This window comes from Anguilla anguilla, chromosome 11 (assembly GCF_013347855.1).
Source record: "Anguilla anguilla isolate fAngAng1 chromosome 11, fAngAng1.pri, whole genome shotgun sequence".
Lineage (NCBI taxonomy): Eukaryota > Metazoa > Chordata > Actinopteri > Anguilliformes > Anguillidae > Anguilla > Anguilla anguilla.
Window position 1 is genome coordinate 13173941 of NC_049211.1, and position 22942 is coordinate 13196882.

Here is a 22942-nt window from a genome sequence, read left to right on the forward strand (position 1 = left end):
TCAAAATGGAGACAAGATCTCAGTGGTCTCTAAATATAAAAAGCAGGTAAACTTATAAATATAGAGGAACGTATGCCCCCTTGTGATGAGGCTGCATAATGCATTAGTTTTTTTTAGCAGAAGGAACGCCTCATTGTGGTAGTATTTAACTCATAACAGTCATGCATTTTGAAATGAACCTCTGTTTCACTGAAATCATTAATAATTTAAAGTACACATATTTAAATAATTAAACTCATAAACCTGAGTTATGCTACCATTATTTTCCAACAGCTACCATTTTCTTATGACTTCATGAACACCTATCATGCTCTACAATTTTACCACATTACAGTTTTTAATGGCAAGAATGTCATCATCAAACCAAAAGAAAATATTTAAAAGGGACATTGTTAACAGTATATATATTTTAATTGATATATTTTAACAGTTTATCATTTATTATTGAATTCTTTTTTTACATATGGAAGAACAGTGTTTGGCCAACTGTCTACCCTGCACTTGAATTCATTAATGAATATGGGAAAAAAATAATGAATGAATTCAACTGCAGTGTAGACAGTGCAGTAGCAGGGCCTCACGACAGAGACAAAAGTGACAGAATAAGAGCGCAGGAGAAAATAAAAGGCTCATTTGCTGGAAAATCATTACGGGGAGGAAAACGCGCACGGAAATGGCGTGCATAAATTAGAGCCCCGCTGCTTCTCAGACGGCGAGCCGTGCGTGATTGACCCCCACAAACGCAGAGCCGCAGAGCGTGCCTTTCTCTCCGTTTGTCTGCTTTTCGTGAGGCGGGTTGCCGCGGTCGCTAACAATGCCCTGACCTAAATCGGTCAGTGCGCTTTGCCGGGCCTGAGCAGCAGCCCCCATAGTGGCCAGATGCCCCTCTGTGGGGTGGAATGAAAAGAGGTCAGGGGGTCAGAGGGGGGTGGAAACGGAGGGGCGGGACAAGCAATCGCTGAAAGTGCCCCCACGGAAAACAAAAGAGACCTCTCTATTTACTCAGGGCCTGGGACGGGGTGCCAGGGTTATTTATGCCACCCCGTGTTCAAGGCCACTGCTACACAACATCAGAACTGACATTTGGGGACTGCTGGGTGGCTCATTGCGTTAAGACACTGTTCTAGTTCCTTAACATGATGCATGGATGGGCCTCACAGTCTGGTATCTGTTATGGCACTGTTCTAGAACATGGATGGGCCCCACCATATGGTATCTGTTAAGGCACTGTTCTAGTGCATGGATGGGCCCCACAGTCTGGTATCTGTTAAAGCGCTGTCCTAGTACATGGATGGGCCCCATGGTCTGGTGTATCCTAAGGCACTGTCCTAGTACATGGATGGGCCCCATGGTCTGGTGTATCCTAAGGCACTGTCCTAGTACATGGATGGGCCCCATGGTCTGGTGTATGCTAAGGCAATGTTCTGGTGCATGGATGGGCCCTATGACTCAGTATGGATTCTGCACAGTGGCAGTGCTAACTACGGTCACCAGCCCGGCAAAGCAATGCACAACTGATTGTCATGTCACCCAAGGACAGCAGTGTTTCAGTCAGCAGGGATGACAGGGTCTCATAGTGACCCCTGCTGGTTGATCTGGAACATGCAATCTGCCGGTTAAGCTGCATATGGACCCAGTGTTCCAATGTCTACCCTTGTGCTTTCAACAGTTAAAGTGCAAGCTCTTGCAATTATGCATCTCCAGGTAATTTTTCCCAAACCATTAGGTCTTGTATCCACACCTCTATCACATAGTGATGTAATGAGGCAGACTGTATAATGACATCATCACCCACATATCTGCTTCAAGGCACTTCATTTAAACAGGATCCCACTACCAGACATAGTGCGGTGTTTTGGGAGCATTTTAGATCTTGCAGTACTATGCTATCAAGAAAGAAGGCAAATAAGGGAAATATGTCAAATACAAAAGGACAGTGATATAATAAATTCCTCTCATTGTTAGACGAGCATCAGGTATGCCTAATTAAACTTTCTTTTTTCTTTTATAGTTTAACTGTATCCTATTACATGGAGAAATAATTTATGATAGATCTGACAGCATTCATTTTTCTAATACTTTGCATTAAAAATACATACTGCAGCTGAAATCTGCATTAGGGCCTACAATTAATTTAATTGTTCTTTTAATCTGGTGGAATGAAAGGTGGTTAATTGCATATTGTGTCTGTAATTAGTCCACATAGGCTACCCTCCATTTTGATGGCTATTTCAGTTTTCTTTCGAAAAATCTGTCTTAACTCCTGACTGTAATTGGTTTTTGGCCAGAACGTCATGGTGCCGTGAAGAATTATTGAAGAACTTATTTTCAGACTTGAGCGATGGTGAGAAACACACATGGGACACGACCTCACTCACATGAGTGAGAACCCACATTGAAGTGTATGAGGGCTCAAGGATACCCTTTGGAGTTGTAGGGGGTTGGGTTGGAATGCCTTTTTCCACCTCATGTCTGGGTGAAACCAAGCTGTGATCTGAGTCATGATAAGTTTTGGACAATAAAATATAATCATCTGTCAGCTATCAAGTGCCAGGTCTGACATAAGTGAGTTGAGTGGTTTTAAGAACAGGAAAAAAACTACAACCATGTTCCCAGCAGGCATCAACAAAACAATGGCATCAGCAAAACCACACAGCACTGATTCAATAAAGTTTTGAATTTAGCCTGCCTGAATTACACATCAAGTCATTGTGTGGAGGGAGGAAACAACAGTTTATACTTTAACATGTACACATATAAACATGGCTTATCAAACCAGACTGTTGTATTCCCAAAGAAGCCAAAGAAATGAACCCATAGCTACATTATAGTAGAAACTCGTGTGGGAGAATGCTCAGGGCTTGTTGCTGTAAGAAAAAAGCTAGGAGGTCATCTAGTGGCCAGTATGCTGAATTGCAGGCTTCTGAAATCATGCTTATGATAACATCGCCTTAGTTTCACAGTGATGTGAGTATTGCGCTGGCAATATTTGTATTCTTGATGGAAATATGTCATAATAATATCATTCAAGAGTGTTGTGTTATCTGGGTGTGACAATGTATAGTTAATCCTACCATCCCAGCACTGTCCTGTTATAAACTGAATCGGCCTCTGTTTGCTGACTGCTGTTGGATTATGTTATATAATTTTAAATCTCCAAGCACTTAAATAACATTCCTGGTCTCAAGTTCGTCTGGTTTTTAAATCCACTGGCATCAGTGAAATAATTTTAATTCTCTAATTTTTGTGTGTATTTTCTCCTTGTATACAACTCTCTATTAAATCTTTCTCTCTTTTATTTTTTTTATTTATTCTTTATTAATTTGGCACCCATCTTGGGGCTGAGCAGAGTCAATTCCCATCCTAATCTGAAATGCCCAACTATCTGCAGCTGCAGCTGCAGCCACATTCACATGTAAACCCCAAGCCGGCACGTGCACACTACAGCTAAGTTCACAAGGTGAAGCTGGAGGAAGACCTTAGCCAAATGAACCACCCAGCAGCCTGAAATCTGTTTTTCATTTGTGTAGACTTGCGGATTGCATCCAATTTCTTACTTTTGGATGACGGGTCAATTTCCCCATTTAGAATTACCAGTATTAGTGCATTCTTGATTATTGAGCCTTATCACCAATTTGATCAATTAGGATAGCATCTGCCAGCCAACAGTATTTGAGTAGCTTCCAGTCATGATCTATGCCCCTCATGAATTCCTGGGGCTACATATGAAGGTGTATTTCATCTCGTACATTAAACTGGTTGCGTTTTGACTTCCCTCTGACCCTCCGGTGTCTACCTGTGGTCTTTAGAGGTGTCTGTCTGTGGTGTAGCAGCTACTTCGTCCCTCCCTCATTAGCTTTTTACACCGGTCCTGTAGTTTGTGATTATTGCTGATGGGTTTCTTCCTCAGTAGTGCTGAGTCAAGAGGGATTCCGAGGTGCATTCTTGTCTCCTTTATTTGCATAAGCCATTCCAGCAGATGTGGCCTGGAGCCAGGAAACAGGATATAATTTGGAATAGGCCTGAAGCTCAGGCATAGATTTCACTGGGGCTAGTCAAGGCCAAGACCTTAATGTGGGTCCTTAATCACATCTTTTACAGAGATATAAAGTATAAAGTTACTGGAGGACACTTGTTGGAGGGAAAGTGAATTATCATGGATGAAAGACAATATGACTAGGCTGCTAAGTTCACTTACACATGTGACATGATGCAGTGTACGTTGAGCAGGGGGCATCTATAATGGCAGCCACAGGATTCACTTGTAAGGAGTTGGGGTGACATAGTCAGGGGACACACAGTGCAGGTGCAATGAGACAGCAGTGTGGTATAATGGTTGGGGAATTGGGCTAACTCAAAGGTTGCCAGTTTGATTCCCAGTTGGGGCACCAATAACCTGAATTGCTTCAGTAAAATATACAGCTATATAAATAGATTGTTTGTAAAACATAATCTGTGCAAGTCACTCTTGATAAAAATCCCACAAAACGAAATGCAATGTTCACTCTTCAGAGAAGCTGGAAACTTAGAATTCCTTAATTTGTCTAATGATGTGTTGCTGCAGGTTCCCTTTGCATTAAACTGCAAGGCAGGGGAGCTTGTCCAGTTGGCATGGACACGCCCATCTCTGGGTCCCAGCATCCCCTGGCCCTGGCAGCTGTCACTAAGCACAGCAGGAGATAATCCAGGCTCTGGGCTCTGATACAAACCAGGTTTAACCGCCTCCATGATGTCAACATCTGTCGGGCATCGCAGTGCATCGTGCGACAGCATCAGGGGACGGCAGCGACAGCGTACCTCCATATCTTCATCGAGGGGGCAGAGAGGACCAGGCATCTATCAGGGAGAGGCTTTTTACACCCTGCGGTTCGGGCTTTTTGGTAAGTGTGGGGGGGAAAGTGACTGGGGGGTTCTGTAGAACACAGCAGAGTTGAGGATGCTAATGTGCGTCACTGCAGCAGTCAAATTGACCAGACGGCTTATTCATCTAATCTCGCTGTTGACGTTGCAGAAACAGTTTTTGCTGCTGATGTGCTGGTTGACATTACGCCAGTAATTACACTTGGTTAGATCGAAAATGGCAAGAGGTGAGAGCATTTTCAAATATTTTAAATACAATAAGAATTATCTTACCATTAGCATATCTACAGTATTTGGTGTTTTGCTTACCAAATAGATGTGTTTTGCTCATCTTCATAGTTTTCATAGTTTCTACAGAACTATGTGTGCCATGTGTCATAAAATAATGCAGGTATGTTTGTCAACCAGTTTGCTTTTAACATCCAAACAATACAAGCTAAATTTATGAATTTTAAATCTTTTGCCATCTATCTTATCTAGAATAGGTTTTCCAAAGATGTGTTCAATGGTTTAAAATGATAGCAATCAGTATGTAGATCTGACACTGCACTTCTGCACAAAATCTTGTACTTTTTCACAAATACCACAAAGAAAGATATCTATTCTGTAAAAAATCACGTTGCAACTTTTTACTTTGAAGTTCAGCCATGGGGAGAGATGTTACAGTTTCCTGCGATCTGGCTGCTGTCCAATCATTCTCTTCTTAATATAACGGATTATCAGAATCCCAGCCCAGAACACAGGCAGATAGAATTTAATAAAAAAAGCCAACCTGTGTGACATTTTTTTTGTCAAAACAGTTGTCAGGCATATATCAAATTGTACTGCATGTTCTACTTAAAAATGATTTTAAAAAATATATATGGCACTCTAAATTTGCAATCAGTTACTACTTTCTTACTGCCAAAAGGTCACATGCACACTGTTTGTTACCAAATTGAATTGCTCAACAAGAATAAACTTGTTTCTAAGCAAGTATTAATTGGCCTTTAAAATAATGCATTTATATATTGCCAAATAAATACATTACATTACATTTATTTGGCAGACGTTTTTATCCAAAGCGACTTACAAGTGCATATTAAAAGAGGGAGATACCTTTTCAGCGTCTATGTTAAAATGAACAGTCCAAACAATAATTAAAAATTCAAGCAAGCTTTCAAGTGTATATGAGTGATGACAGCAGTGTTTAATCTCCATCAGGAGCAGCATTTAATTAATGAAATGGTTTATCAAGGTTTCTTCCCATAGGGTGTAAGTGCAGTCTTATTTTAATGTGCATGTCCATGGATGTGTATGGCAGTGTCTGTTCTTGCAGGATTATCTTCTTTATGAATGCACAGTGATTATGTGGAAGAGATTGCTTCTATCCTTCACTGATGCCAATATAAGGGAAAATAAATGCTCATAAAAATAAGACAGGTGAAAGAAAGTTAAAAGCCAGCCAAGCATGACTTAGTCATCAAACCAACACATAGTCATTTTATAACACTGAAAAAGAGTAAGATTTGCTTTGACTTTACCTCTCTGGCTGTTCTATTTTTGTTTGTTTGAATGCTGTTGACATTCACCACGCTGAAATGCCACAGAAATCAGGTCCATCACAGGAGGTAAAACATGAAATTAGACAGAGAAATGCATAATAACTTCTCAGCCTGCATTCTTTATGCTTCAATTTGTATCATCAGTATGGGCTTAATTAATTTGGGTGTGGGGGGGGTAAAGTACCTTTTAACCAACTGATGTACTCCAGACAGTTCTATCTGAAACAAGCTCTTTTAGATAAACAGACCCAAGTTAAGACCATTAAGTTCAGACTGGCCAGCAGACATTAAGCTGCGTAGCGGTTCATATTTATATTTAAACGGTCCCAATTTCAGGTTGAAACCGTGCACTGTTGTTGCCTGTCACTCACAGATTAACAGTCCGCTGCTGACCTCATAAAAGAGATAACGCGGGCGCAGTATATAACAGGCCGTGTGAGAGGTTTACGGCCGCTACGGCCCCGGGCCGCAGGCGGCTGTGACGCACGGCCCCGCTGCGCGCGGACGGTCGCTGGGGAAAAGCAAACCTCCCTCGCGGGACAGCGGAAGCTCCGCCCGCCGGGCCTGACGCACGGCGCTGGAACGTGACGGGGGGGAGAGAAGGCGGGGCCGCGCGGCGAGGAGCGAGAGACAGAGACAATGGAGGAACGCACGGCGTGCGTTTACCGCAGCTGGGACATACACGATGGCCTCCTGACCGCAGGGACTGACGCTCCTACCCTGACACGCTGCCAGTGCTAAATCAGCAGTATTAGGAAATGTGTTTTTGGCACAGCACGTCATTATGACGTATGATGCACATGCACTGCGCATAGTGATGCAGCAACAGTGTGCAGAACACTGTTACAGTCTAAGGCACGTGTTAATTCAGTACTGATCTAGATCTGACAGCACCATACGAACCCTCTTTCCTTTGAGGATGTGTTGTGAGCATGATAAGTTAGTTCAGCTTATTTCTGGTCTGACTTGTTCTCCAGTACATCAATACTATTGATTAAAAAAACTGCCTTTCAGCTTAGTTTCACAACTGACAAGATTTGTCAGTTATAGCCTATTGGAATAAGATGGGTATCACATTATTCCAGCCTTGATCTGTTAGCCTTGATGTCATAAAATCATCAACCTTTCACAAAGGGCATAAGTCAAGGTTGTTTTCCTAGTATTATCCCCCCACCCTCCATCACTTTGATAGGTTCACATATGAGCATTGTAACATCAATAGATGGGACCAGATTGATATTTAATATTCAGGGGATGCAAAAACTCTGATCTCCTTATTCTTATAGTTGTGGATTGATAAACATTTCTAGAAAATTTTGCTACCATGCAGGTTAACAATGTTGACATATCATTCATAAACAGTTTAATTTGGAACCTCAGAGTTTATTTGTGCTTTCTGAATACACAATAAAGTCAGTTGCAAATTTTTAACTTGCTCTTCTGTGCATTAATATAATGATCTGTTTCACGAACGCTTACAAAAATCTTACAGAAGGAGCTTTGAGGATAGACAGACAGGGATTTGTGAGTATAAAATCAGCTTGCACGCTTGTGCAAGGTTAACAGTGCTAATGCATCAGTGGCATGAACATTTATCCTTGATTCAAGCAAGAGTGTGAAATAAAATAACTGCTTCAGGCTCAGATTTTTTTAAAAGAAAGGAAAAGAAATGCTGTGAAAATTAATTCCCATCCTAATTTGAAATGCCCTACTGCAAAAAACTTCACACATTTATTTCTTTGTCATCCAGGGCTTCTAGAATTATAAACACGTCATTACAATGCTGCTTTCAGGTACTGTAAACAAGAAAGAGGTATGTTTGAGTTTGTGCATTATACAAATGTCAGCACAGTGCGATAAGTCTGGAGATTTACACACATCTGTTTGCCTTTGCAGTCACAGTTTACTCAGTTCCCCTGCTTTACTCTGCTCATGTTATAGTTTGTATTTACTGGGTTAGCACACACGTTTTCATGTGATAGAAATAAAGCATGTGGGAATTTGAGAGAGAGAGAGACAGAGAGAGAGAGAGAGAGGTAGAGAGAGAGAGACAAAGAGAGAGAGGGAAAGATAGAGAGAGCAAGAGAAAGACAGAGAGAGAGAGAGGGAGAGAGAGAAAAATGCAGGCCCTGGTCATGCACACAAAGACATTTTCATAAGCATGTTGAAGCATGTTAAATACAGTATAAACCACAGATTACTTTTCTTTGATTTAAAGTCATTATGGAAGGATTAGGCTTCATTAATACCCTCTGATGGGCAGAGCTATTGTACTATATAGGCAAATAAAAAAATTGCTCTCCACAGCAAACCAATATGATTGGCTCAAATTAGTGAGAAATAGTGAGTCATTATTGCCTGGGGATCATGAAGACTTACTTTGAAAGCAGGAAGTGTACACTATTATGTTAATGTGATATTAAGTGAAAATCTAGCACCTGAAAACAACCTGGGAAGCACTCACTTTATGTCTCTTGTCCCGAGAGCACTAGCTGTCCAGTTGGACTGTAGCCTGCAGGCTGTTGAACAGTCTGGGTGTGGATGAGCGCTCATACTCCAGCTGTCATGCCCCTGCAGAGAGGGAAAACATGCCAAAAATATAATGGCATATAAAGTGAAAAATGTGTCCTGCTGTTTGTCTCTTTCTAGGTCTTCCACTCGTATTCTTTTAAACCGCTGCGATGGGGAAAGGTGGGAGCAAAGTGTTGAGAGAGACGTCTACAGACAGCGTTGAGCAACAGGTAAAGAAAAACAAACCAGACAGGCGGACATACGGCTTCATTATCTCAACACCAAAATGTACTGTGCAGAAGTATGGAAAGACATAAGTAAATGGGTCAAAAACAGACCAGCTCTATGCAATGTACAGTATGCAATTCTGCTTTCCAAGGAGTTCAACCTTGTGTCGCAGAAAATGGTCATTATTGACTTCCAGAAAGTTGTCCTGAAGTTGACATTAATTTTTATTCTTATTACATTTTATTAAAATCATTAAACAATTGTTTTATTTGTTTGACACAATAAATGATTGTCCTGTATCATCAGATTTTTCATAACCAGAGCCTGTGCTAGACACAGTATAAAACACTCTTGTTTAAAGCCATTTAAAGCTCAGATTGAGCCAATGTCTCCTCCTTTCTGCAAACAACTAGTTTTCATTCACAGACAGAGCCAGTTCTAGGCATAGACAACATAGGCGATTGCCTTGCAACCCCTACAGCCCCCACCCCGAGTCCACAGTTGCAATTGCCAACAAGCCCCCCCCCCCCCCCCCCCCCCCACCTCGCATAAGGTATAACTCAAAAGGCCTCTAAACTAAATTTTGCCAAGGACCTCCAGTACTCCACACCCTGTTTACTGAGCAAACGTGGAAGCAATTTTGACCGGAAGCAATGGCTGCGTTTAACTCTGGACACTAATTCCAGTTTTAGCCCCATTCAAATATAATTCCTGCTTAAAATACTATTTCCTTTTTTACCCCGCCATGTCCAGACCGAATGGTGTCTCCCTCTTCCTGTGATTACTCTGCTGTTTATTTATAGAACAGGCGTAAAATTATCACCTGAGGTCTCCGGCCGCTTTTCGTTCCTGTCGGTAATTCCGGCTTAAAGCCCAGTCCCCACCCGCAAAGGTCACGGCACGCTAATTAACCCAGACGCGGAACACACAGTCCTGGGGTCGCACTCACGTCTGGCCTCATTTCCTCCCTGCTTTTGGGCCTTACTGTAATGATGGAATCGCTTACCGTGCCATGGCCACCCAGGACAAGGAAAATCGACTATGTTCTGTGAAAGTACACACTTGTCGATTCCAATTACCGAAGGCTTGCTGCGGTGTTTCAGAATAGGGATTAGATACCTTGGCTTCGAGTACTCTTCAGCAAGGGTACTTAACCTGAATTTCTTAATTTCTTAAAACATCCAGCTGTATAACTGAGATACTTGCATAATAAACAAAATGGAAACTATAGCCATGTAATTACAATATAATTAGCATGTAGTTGCATTGGTATTTAGAGATTCCTCTGGCTCTAACATATATTCTATTCTGTTTGATATTATCCTCACCACAGTGTTGTTTGTCTTTAATTTTGAGCAAGCAGCCTAGCAATTTTGTAAACTAAAAAGCATATCCTGCATTTACATGCTGATATGCTTTCAGACCGTAAAAATGATACCCCTATAATATACAATATATTCACAATATACATTTATGTAGAGGAAATAAAAAAGTTTGAGCCCACAAGGAAGGACCAGAAAACTGTGTCCCTGACCCATAAAAAGATCAGTCATTTTAACTAAGCCAGCATTCCGTGATCAACGGCCGCCTGTACGACATGATCAATAATGCGAAGGTTACAGTACGACTCCTCCCCGTGCGAAACAGCATCCTGAAATGCAACGGGAGGGGGGGAAGGCAGGGTACTCCTGGGGAGACCCTACAGGGAACTGCCACCTCCCCCCCCTCCCCCCCCCGCCCCGTTCCAGGGGGACATCCTGGAGGAAAGACACCCTGCTAAATTGGGCGCGTCAGGCGAGGGGCAGGCCCGAGCCTTCAGAAAGCGACGCGATTCGATTGGCTGAAATCGGAGATTAGGACTCCCCCTTCTCTATGGGGCTTTAGTGGTGTAAAGCTGAGGATTATGATGTGAGGGCAGCCAGTGAAAGAAGAGGAAACTGAGTAGTCAGCTAAGGAGGGAGCAGGGGTCATAGTTAGGATTTCACCGCTGGTGAGGGAGGATGATTGGGGATCGTTAGCTATGCCTGTGCCATGTTGACCACTGATGGACGGCCTTCAACCTTCGGACACACTGCAACAGCTTTGGACATTTGGATTTTAATGTGATTATGTGGGTTCTGTGATAACTCCTCTCATAAAAAGGAAAAAAACTGCATACTTTCTGTGGTAAGTCAGTTTCAGTTATGAATTAATGAATTAAGATACGTTGGGTGCTGTCTTTCCAATTCTCAAAACATGTTTAGTTCCACTCTTGTCACAAGTAATGTCATTTTCATTCAAAATTACATTACACTGCCGTTGCTTTTTATAATTTGAGTGACCTGCACATGCTAGACCATATGACTGACTTACAGACAGCTTTAAGACATTTTCTCAGTTTAGTATAGAATGTTATTTTCACTTTAAGAATGAAAGGAAATGCAATTGTGTGTGTGTGTGTGTTTGTGTGTGTGTGTGTGAAAGAAAAATTTAATTAAAACCATTTACAGTTTAAAACAAAACTGCAACCTCTTGAAATCTGTATTAATAATACAGTGCCTAAAGAAGTTGTATTATTTGAAAATGTGAAATGCGGATTGGATCATACATTATGCACGCTCCACTTGCAAGTAGCAGAGCAGGGTGGTTAAAGTGCAATTCCATCCACTTATTTTACACAGATTATTTGTTCTTTTCTTCTTTGAGTAGTGCACATGCCATTGTCTGCACTTTATAAACAATAGCTATAGTTAAGGTTTCTTCTGTAGCAGAGAGTTTAACTGAATAAACATTGACAACAGGAAACGTTGGGGGGGTTATAAAGCCATTATTTTTTATATTGGCCCACACTGTGCTGAAAGAGGCAGTAATGTGTGATCGTAATTGAATGTTTTAAAAAGAAGTTGGCCGAAATTGAATAAATGTGTGCCACTGATTTAAGTGCTGAGTTTTGGTCCACATCCCTCTGCTACAACCGCAGTACCTCTAATGGCTGCCATCAAACTATTTGTTCCTCCCAACCCCCTGCACATAAAAAAGCTAAAATGTGGTGGGAAAAGGCTATTTTCAATAGTGGGGTCCATTGCTTCAGCATGAGCAAACAAAGCTTGAAGAAGAAGAATAAGAATAAGAAGAAGAAGAAAGGACTCCTTGCTAGAGTCTTTTTCTCTGTGTCTCCCAGCCTGTCCCAGCCGTGGTGGCTGGCCTAACCAAGCCGGGGCAGATGAAGGTGAAGTGGACCCAGCTGGGCTTGGTCTTCTTCCTGCTTCTCTCCCTCGTCATGACGGGCTGCTTCCTGTGGCAGTACCAGATACCCAAGCTACAGCCAGGTAGGTGGCCACGCCCACACCAGCGCTGGCCCGCCCCTTCCTCCTGCTAAGAGCAAGTTTGCGTGTCTGTGGGAGACCCAGCAGGATCATGATCTCAGAGCAATTACCTCAGACTCTGATCAGCCCCAAAGCTCCTTTAATGCTTTAGCTCTAGTGCTTGTGGGCGGAGCTCTTCTTAACCGTGTACAGGTGATGTCCAGCCAGCCTGGGGCTTTGTGGGTCTGCCAGGTATTTCCTGGGATGCCCTGAAGGCCAAAGGAGACACCAGCTTGAGGATCTCCTGGTGTCATATAGCCCTGTGGTATACCATGTTCAGCACTTTTAACATTTAAAACTTGCGCAGTGACTGCAGGGTCATCTACAGCCTTTGTGCTGCAGTAGGCAAGATCGTTGGTCAGGGAAGATGGGGTAGGTAGCAATTATGGACCGTGGGGTGGGGGGGTGGGGGAGTGGGATTTCTGTGTTGCGATCGCAGAACAGGGGGATTTTTCCGACCATATCCATTTTTCCCCCTTCGTTTGGCACCCTCCACCCAGACGGATGGTGCAGCCCCATACAGCTGGCGCTCTACGCGACCGTCTCTCCCGCTTATGCCTTGCGCTGGCCCCGGAAACAGAGACATTTCTCCCTGTGGAGGCGATATTTATACAGGCGAGCTTAACAGCAGGAACTACTTTTGGATGCTCAGCTGTTTGAGCTCCTTACGTTCGGTTGATCGTTTGTAAGTAACTGCTGGAGATTATGCAAAGCCCAAGACAGCGGCCTTCCCATCCCTGGCCTCCGTAAAGCCTGATTACTCCCAGTAATGGGGGGAGGGGGAGGCTCAACACAGTTGCATTGGCAAGGCAAGGAAAGAAAAATGGCAGCACGGCAGTCCTTACAGGTGGAATGGATGGTGGGAGTGTCCAGACACACCAGGGTCATCTGAGGTATTACTGATATTACAGACCCAGCGGATATTGGGTTCCCCATATTGAATCTGTTTACTCCCATGTTTTCTTACTACATGCCATCCAGGAAGTTTTTCCTTACCACTGTTCCCTTCCCCTTGGTCTTGTGGGGGTTTAGGCTTTGGTGTGCTGAGCCACTGAACATCAATCCCACCTCAAAGTTTTTTGCCAAACATTAAAGGCAAAGTGCAATGAAGTATAACTTGGGTCTTGCTCTGTTTGATCTTCTGCAGATGAAAATGTGGATAAAGATTCCAACACCGAAAAGATGTGCCCCCATTTCCCTGAACCCACACCCCTGGAGCACCCCATCCATCACCTGAGAGCAGCATTAGAGAAGGTAAGCTGTTTCCTGAATTCCTAAAACAGAAGCAAACACTTTTCCCTTTCACTTTTCAAGTATTCTCATGTCTCAGCTCGTATTACATTCCATTTGTTAAATATGACTTTTGTGAATGAATGCAGTTGATATGACTACAATATACCCTGATCTTCCAGCAAAATTGCTTGCGTAAAATCAAGAGTTAAATGTCCACTGTCAGTTCAACTTTGCTGTGTTGCAATCATGAGACACAGATTCCATAGTGATTCTATCAAACATAGTCTTTTTCACAGTACCTCCAGAATAAAAAAATCCTCTACATACATACAACATTCATACAGTGCATATCAGTGGAAAATTGATTCTTTTTGTACTAAATGTTGGTCTTGACCTGTTTTTGCGTCATTTACATTGATTAAAAATACAGCAATTAATGAACAAAATACTCTGTAACATCAGATATAGCCAGCTCTCCTCAATTAGGCTATTAGGCGAGTAATAAAATATATTTTTTATTTGTAACACAAAATTCTGTACATTTTATCAACGTTATTTAAAATAATGTATGCATGTACTCTTCGTTCTCTTCACTCACACTTGGGGAATATTCATGAGAAAGATCTGCAAGGTGCAGCTTTTGTAATTTGAACAAACTTGAAGCACATTTTGTTAGCCTTTATTGCAGGTTGTGCTGAAATCTAACATGGTAGACTAGTTAACAGAGTAGTGTATCTAGCCTATCCTTTTTGTTAAGTAGCAATTTTTATAAATTTAATTTATCCATCACCCAATGTGATGCAAAGAAAGAAGCTGTGCTTTTACCTGCCAGTTGTATACATCGTCGGCACACTTGTTAATCGAGGAAAATTAATGACAACAGGTTGAGACCAATGATCAGTTTAAAGGGTAGTTTTCTGCCCTTTCTATTTTCAGCACACCAGCTGCCACTGGTACATATGTACATGTGGAATGAACAATTCATCATTTGCACATTTTTTGTTGCAAAATGGGAAATAAAGACAAAAGCCAATTTAAATATTATAATGCAATAGATATGAAGAAAGTCTGCGCAAAGAAATAAAGGCAATCATCAGCTGACTCTTCTCCCTGCTCAAGCTTTAACTTAAACCACATTCAGATTCTCCACCAAACATCTTCTGTAGACACCTCGAAAGTGCCTGTGGTCTAAATGTGAGTCACCTGATCATCCTCGATGCCCAGGTGGATGTCCTCCTGCGATCCAGTGTGCACGAAACCAGCCTCCCTGCTTTGTCCGCCATCGTTATCTACAACGACTCGGTGCTGTGGACCGGAAACTTCGGCAAACGGAACAGGAGTGACCCCCGCTCAGGCCCGCCTAACGAGTACACAATATACAGGTGAGGGGCAGTCTGGTCAGGCTGGGTAGTACACCTGGATGACACAGTCCGAAAAACTGGCAGGGACAACCTGCGAGGAACAGGGAAGCTGGTCGTCTCTAGCTTTCGACAGGCATACCAAAATTTCAGGCAGCAGACAGAAGAAGTCTTTGGGGCATGTAAAATCTCTTAGCGCTTATCAGTCACTCTATGAGCAGGAAGCACAGCTGAAGCATCCGCAGCTCTGAAATGCATTTTAACAAGCTTGCTAGTGGACAAAAACGAGCGTGTTAAGAAAACTGCTTTTGGTGACCATCCCACACAGTTCTTGTGCACGTCAAGACAACAGGAAGCATCATTCCCTTGGATTCATTAACAAAGGGATTAATTATACTATTATCAGTTACACTTAAATAATACATGTGCAACGATACCTGTCAGGTAGACTGCTGTTAGCTGTGATGAGTGCACCCCAAGATGCCCTCTACCCGGGTACTTCTCCGCAGGATTGCCAGCGTCTCTAAGCTCTTCCCCACGCTGATGCTGTACAAGCTGTGGGAGGAAGGGAAGGTGGGGTCCCTGGACGACCCGCTGGAGAAGTACGTGGACAACTTCACCATAAAGAACCCCCTGGGGAGGCTCCGGGACTCGGAGCTCAAGCACGTGACCGACGGCCTGATCTTCCTGGACAGCGGGGAGGTGCCCATCCGCTCCTCTTCCGTCACCCTGCGGAGGATGGCCAGCCAACTGTCCGGTAAGCCAGGGAGGCCCAGGGCCCTGGATGCATCCCCCCCCCCTACTAGTCACTAACACCCCACAACACCCCGACAAGTTCTGCTTATCACCTCACAGCCAAACTTCATAAATATGCACCTAAAAAAACCTTCTTTTTTTTTTGTCACACAGAATTGAATTTGAGAAGCTTGACATTTTCTGTGGCACATTAAGGGGCCATTCTGATTTTCATCTCATTTGATCCGCTCGTGAATCGATGCTCCAAACAACCAACTTTGACAGTGAAACCATCATTGACTCCTAAATGGAAAAATAATTTTAATTATGATCACGCTCATAAGCATAATTACAGTCATAATACAGTTCCAATTTGTAAAAAGCAAGACATGTGGAGTGACAGATAAAAGCTGCCTCTAAATCGGAAACGTGAGCGAAGAGGACACTAACCAGGGCCTTAGGAAAGGTTATTAACTTAAGCATTACAGACAACATTCAATTTTACTGCAGCACAGGAATAGAGAAAAATAATTAGCATGAACTTTATTACTTTCAAATTACTCAATTGCAATCTTTGCCGGACGTTTTTATCTTTACTGAACAAAGGACTGCATATCTGTACATCGGCAGTTAGTAGTTTGCTACAAAATGGAGGTGTAATCAGCACTCTGTAGGTCGACAGTGTTTAGCCACACTTAATCCCTAGAGACCGTGTGTGGATTAAAACAGAGAGAGAGAGAGAGAGAGAGAGATTAACATTTTACATTTAATTGTGAAATTAAGAACAAGAAATTGACATTTTACATGTAATTGTGAAATTAAGAATGAGATATTGACATTTTACATTTAATTGCGGCTTTAAAGTTAGATAAACTGTTGACTGAGTCCAGGCCATGGCTGGTAACCATTACAGCATTAGATAACCTACGCACATCATTGACAGCTTGCAATAAAAAGCCACCTTGTCTGTAAACAGTGCCTTTAGTGCTTTGGAAAAATTCTTAGTATCAGTCAGCAGGTTATTTTTGGCCTGATAAAAATATCACCACTTCGACAGAGTGAGGAACCCAGATATCCTCTCTTTGACATTTGAAAAGATAGCTTTGTAAGAACTGAGTAATTTACATCCTGCCCTAAAAGAAAAGCACACTTTTAAATGTGCTGACAGGGCTTCCGAATTAAACCATTTATTACTGTATACAATTCAAAGTAGAGTAAACAAATAGATTAGTCTGTTTAAGTTAATTTTACTACCTTGGCAGTGCTTTAATAAGAATATAATATTTAACAATGTCTGGCCAAATCTTTTTCAAATCTTCAGATATTAACCAAAATTCAATCAGCAGTTGTCCTTTGACTCAAAATGTCAGCTTTTTAGTATATTTAAGTAGTTTATATAAGTAGAAAAATATAAAAGGCCATTTGCCTTGAATTTTGACAATTTTGTACTTGATAATAAATCTGCATTTTTGCTGAATCCTCTTCCTCAGATTTCATGCATTTTTATATACTGGTCTGCAGATCTTCTATATTTTTCTACTTGATTGTTCTCATAGGACTGACCTATCTGTTCTCATATTCCAAAGTGCAAATTGTTTCTATAGATTTTCAGCGTTTTTTTCTATTCACAAGCACAGTTGGTTGAGCCAAAATAAAATAAACTAAAAGATGTACTTGCTGACCTGTGTTTATGAATTATTTTTCAAAGCTGAAGTTGAGAACATAAGTTAAATTACATTATATTTCACAAAAAGCCCAGGCCAGTGTCAGCACAAGCTCTTGCAGTTAAAGGTTGTGTTTATTCCTCCTGTGGTTCTGTGGAATAGCACAATAATAATTATTCCTGTACTTTCTGCAGGTTTACCCAGAAGGCTTAGGGCCACTAACCTACTCTGGAAAGGAAAGACACAGGCAGCTCTCAACCTCCTTCAAGACGACGTCCTGGTGGCTGACCCAGGCACCAAGTGAGATCTTATTATACATCAAATGTATTACTGTATTAAACACATGGCATATGGAAACATATCTGAGTAATAACGCTAGAATACTTGTGTCCACAGCGAAAATGTTTTACATTTCACGTAATATTAATTATTTATTTATCTTGAACCCTTGGTCTTCTCAAGCTATTAGAATAGTAATATTAGTAATATAATACCAAATACACAACATGCATTCCTCTACCACTAAAATCCCAATGCATTTATTCATGGTTATGCAATGCAACAGACTGGGATTTAGCTTGTTTATTCATATTAAATACAAGTTATAATTAAAGGCTCATAGACGTGAGTAACTTGGCATTTTTATATGTTGAAAACGTTTTTTTTTTATTTCCTCTACAATTCACTGTAATTCATATCTTACCGGTATATTTTATCAGGTAGTTTAAATATCCTGGGCTAGAATCTGCTTTGACAGGTTCCCCATGTCCCTTCACCATTTTACCACCCTTGGTGGAGGGTGGGCTCCCCCTCTGTATTCCTGCTGAGATTTCTTCCCACCAGGGAGTTTTTTCTGACCACTGTTTTTTCTCGCCACTCCATATTTTTTTCATTCCCCCTGAAGAGTTTTTTTTCCTGCTATTTCTTTGTGGATTCAGACAAGGCCTTTCCCAGTCTTCCCCTCTCCTGCCTTCCTGTGAAGCTCCTCTGTGACAGTGTCTCTTAACAGCTGAAAGGTCGTCTCTTCCTCTGCGCTCCTCCTCCAGGTGCCACTACAGTAACCTGGCCTTCTCCCTGATGGCGCATGTGCTGGGAGAGAGGGTGCTGGGACTGGACTACCAGCGCTGGGTCTCCGACAACATCCTGGAGCGGCTGGGGATGGAGGACACGGGCTTCGACATCACGCCCGGGATCCAGAGCCAGATGGCGGTGGGCGTGTACACCAGCGGGCAGCCGGCGCCGCTCTACGACCTGGGCTGGTACCGGCCCTCGGGGCAGATGTACTCCACCACGGCCGACATGGCCAAGCTGGCCATGATGCTGCTGGGGGCCCACAGGCGCAAGCTGCTGGAGCCCGACACCCTCAAGGTCATGCTGACGCCCCTCTTCCGCTGCGACAAGAGCTACTTCGCCAACCGCACGGGCACCCCCTGGGAGGTCAACGAGCAGCTGGGGTACGAGGTGGTGCGCAAGGACGGCGACCTGGATGGCTACTCGGCCTCCTTCTCCCTGGTGCCTCGCATGAAGCTGGGCCTGGTGCTGCTGATGGCGGGCACCAAGCCCCAGGACCAGGACGTGGTGGCCCAAGCCTACGCCCACCTCATCCCCGCCATGGAGACCGCCTTCAGGGAGGCCCGCCGCGTCCTGGCGGCCCCGCCCAGCGCCGCGCCCTACGTGGGGTTCTTCACCTACAGCAACATCACCTTCTACGAGATCCGGGCGGGGCCGGACGGGGTGCTGACCATGCAACAGTTTGGGCCCCACATCGAGAACCTGATCCCGGAGCAGTACAGGACCATAAAGCTCAACTTCCTGGAGGACCGGGTCTTCAGGGTAGTGTTTGAGACGGAGTACCCCTGCGTCTTAACCGTCAACTCCGTCTCCGTTTCCCTGGAGGCCCAGGACAGACAGCTCTTCAATTTTTACATCTTCGATAAGAAGGGTGTGTCCCCTGGCTTCGACGCACCCGGTCTTAACACGTACAATGTGGTCCGGATACCCCAGAAGCCCTCCTTCTCCAGCTGAGCTCTTCCATGAACTGAGTCTAAGGACAAACAGCACAAAAGGGGACATTCTGACCTTTTGTGCAGAAGCAGCCCAGGATATTATGAATATGCTGACTGTTTCTTTGAGAATCAGTTTTTCCGTTATATATTCCTTCCTGTTCTTGTCCATCTATTCAGTAGGGCATTTTTTTTTAAATAAATACTGATTAATGCATGGTAGTTGTGCATATTAATCCACATTTTTCTATAAACGTGTTGACTAAAGTTATAACATGTTGTACATAATTTTTTTGTTTCTATTTTCTGTCTCATGTACTGTGTTATTTGTATCATTTTTTGTTATGTGTCAGAAAATGCATTTTACAGGCTGAGGATGCTCTGTAAAGATGTATATCCTCCTGTGTGAGACAAGTTATTTGGAAACACGTATAGTGCTTTTTCACAACATGGTCATGTTCAGTTTTGACTGCGCTATCCTTTCATAAAGAGGAAAAGTTTCACAGAACGGATTTACATTTACAAGTTTTCCTTCCAGTACTCAAGTCTAGAAATAGGATTAGCACTAGGATCAGGATTAACAGAAAATTGGACATTTCTAATAATAACTATAACTGCAAAAATATAAATATATTTGTTTTATAATACCAGAAACTTTGTGCTATGAAATGTCCATAACACACTAAAATTCAGTGGGTGGCAGCCCTTTTTATAATGTGAAAGTGGACATCAAAAAGTGAATGATTTTTCAAAGACTACTTTGGGGTCAAATCTAAATATTTAATTCTAAGTTCATATTTTTTTATCATAGTGCCTTTATCTGGCCAATCAACACAATTTGAATTAGATAATTGCTAAATTAGCATAGCATTATTTCTACTCACAGTAAATTAGGCATACAGTATGCTGTATGCTGTTTTAAGGAGAAACTTAAACAAATATTATGTGAGGACCATTTAAGTCTGGTTTCCTGTTTTTCTTGTTTAATTTATATTGCAAAGAACTGTGGGCGATGTGGTGAGAAGCTCATGTGGGATGAAGGTCATGGTCATTTGTTGCATTTTGTTTTATACTGTTAAAATTCTGCAAGGAAAAAAAACCTGTGTTCACCATAACAGTTTGGAGTTAAATACTTAATACTTAGCATTGTAAATGGTAAATGCTTTTATCCAAAGCGCTTTACAATTGATGCCTCTCATTCGCCAGAGCAGTTGGGGGTTAGGTGTCTTGCTCAAGGACACTTCGAGACGCCCAGGGCAGGGTTTGAACCGGCAACCCTCCGACTGCCAGACAATCGGTCTTACCTCCTGAGCTATGTCGCCCCCCCCATTGTCACCAAACAAAACCATATAGCTACCCAAAGTAGGGTTGCAAAGACCGAACAACATCCACATGCACTCACCTAGAGTAATCATTTAGCTAGCCAGCTGTATTTAGCAACATGGATGTATTAATGGCTACTTAATAGAGCAAGCTACCTATGTATATATAGCCCGTGTCTTGCTAGCTACTGTAGGTACAATATTTCTGAGTATTTAGTCAGATTTTTATTTTTTGCTGTAATAGTTCATAAATATTTTGAAGCAGTGTTCTCATCCACTTACGTGAAATCAAAATCATCACCATGCATGGTTAAAAAACATTTCTAGGTTGCTAGCTAACTGTAGCTCATACCACTGTGAGTTAGCGGATGAGTGCTAATGGACATATGCCTGAGGTCTGGCATTAAATCAGGTGGGACTATGATTTAGTGGAGATCATGTGGAGACTGAGTGAAATAATCCTGTTCTGATACAATCAGTCATCTTATGGGCTTACACATTTTGCCACCATTCAATTCACAAAATAAAAGTGATTTTTTTTGTGAATGCTTCCATCCATCCATTATCTAACCGGCGGCGGTGCTGGAGCCTATCCCAGCATGCACTGGGTGAGAGGCAGGAATACAACCTGGACAGGTCACCGATCCATCGCAGAGCCCAGACACCATTCACTCTCACACTCATACTTACGGGCAATTTAGACTCTCCAATTAACCTAACCTGTCTTTGGACTCTGGAAGGAAACCAGAGTACCTAAAGAAAACCCCACAGACGGGGAGAACATGCGAACTCCACACAGAAAGGCCCCGGCTGGGATTTGAACCTTTCTTGTTGTGAGGTAACAGTGTGAACACTTCTCAAATTTGTAGTCAGGCTAATAATCATTGTAGCCATATAAATATTACAAATAACAAAATAAAAGTAATAACCAAACAAAATTCATTTTTTTAAAACCAGCTACTAAATATCTTAAGTTTCATTTCACAGACATTCTGTCCAACACAGTCTGTATGCTCAGTGTGTGAATCGGTCCGTAAGGAACGCAATAACTTTACCCAGGTGTGCTCACTGTTGTATTTTGAGGGTGGGTTTGAAAAGAGCAGAACATACTGTAGGTTCAGTAAAATCCATCATTTTATAGGGCTGTGGGTAACTGCAAACAGACAGGATGGGGGTGGTTTGTAGATGGAGTGAGGGAAAAAGCTGGCACTGGCTATCTTTATGATTGAAAGGTCCAACATAAAACTGAAGGGAGCATGAAAAACACTGGTGCTTTGGCTTATCTGCTGATAAAAATTCCAGATGCAGTATGAGTGGGAACATAAGCATAATGTACACAGGATTAAGCACAAGATTCATGAGTTTTTCATGAACAATGATTTTTTGTTCATGAAAATATTAAATGAATATATGTATTTTTTTTTTACTAAGAAATAAATGCAATAACTAGGTCATTGCTGCCATTAGACACCAACTTCATTATGGATAAAACACAGCCCTTTGCTGCCCCCTGGTGGGAGACTGAAAGCAGAAACTTAACTGTTTGGCTGAGAAAGTATAACAGTTCAGTTTTTAGCAACACTTCACAATAAGATCACATGAATTGGCATTAAATAATGTAGTTGTTAACTACTACCTATTGAACATTTCATTTGTACTACTTTGTTAATGTATTTGTCCATCATTAATTCACATTAGCAACGACATTAGTTAATGCCAGTTCATATTTGGATTTAAAAAAATAATTAAAAAAAAAAGTTAATGTATTTGTTAATGGTTAACTAATCATATGTTTAACCTATGTTTTGATAATGTATAAATAATTATGTAACTGATACATTAGTTGATGTATTTGTTAACTACTAACTATTTTTCATGCTTAATTAATATATTTGTACATCATTAATGTTTACACCTACATTAGTTAATGACCATTCCTGTGACCTTATTTTAAAGTGTTACCTGTAGTCTTTTTCAGTAGCTTTCCTTTTTGTTTCCTTTTGTTTCAATTTTTGGTTATGATAATAACCTTAACCCCTAATCATACTACACCTAATATTTTATCATTGAGTCACTGAATCAATTTATTCATTATCAGTAATTACAAATACAGACTTTAAGATAAGGCCGATTTCACTTC

The 22942-nt window shown here is 41.9% G+C and overlaps 1 protein-coding gene across 2 annotated transcripts; it reads left to right on the forward strand.

The window, feature by feature from the left end:
• The first annotated feature begins 4756 nt into the window (after positions 1-4756).
• Positions 4757-20607, forward strand: lactbl1a (lactamase, beta-like 1a). 2 transcript variants are annotated; one of them, XM_035383065.1, is made up of 8 exons: positions 4757-4880; positions 9054-9145; positions 12304-12451; positions 13635-13741; positions 14945-15102; positions 15588-15835; positions 17672-17777; positions 18524-20607. In XM_035383065.1, exons 2-8 carry the CDS (start codon positions 9086-9088, stop codon positions 19500-19502), a joined length of 1806 nt encoding a protein of 601 aa, XP_035238956.1. In that variant the 5' UTR covers positions 4757-4880; positions 9054-9085; the 3' UTR covers positions 19503-20607. The 2 variants fall into 2 exon arrangements, with proteins under 2 accessions (XP_035238956.1, XP_035238957.1); XM_035383066.1 differs by lacking the exons at positions 4757-4880; positions 9054-9145 and adding an exon at positions 11067-11309.
• The last annotated feature ends 2335 nt before the right edge of the window (positions 20608-22942 follow it).

Bases quoted from the DNA above. Each gene is read 5' to 3' on its own strand.
- lactbl1a (XM_035383065.1), top strand. From the start codon at position 9,086: ATGGGGAAAGGTGGGAGCAAAGTGTTGAGAGAGACGTCTACAGACAGC. The intron at 13,742-14,944 runs GTAAGCTGTTTC...CTCGATGCCCAG, and splicing joins TGAGAGCAGCATTAGAGAAG to GTGGATGTCCTCCTGCGATC. The intron at 17,778-18,523 runs GTGAGATCTTAT...CTCCTCCTCCAG, and splicing joins GTGGCTGACCCAGGCACCAA to GTGCCACTACAGTAACCTGG.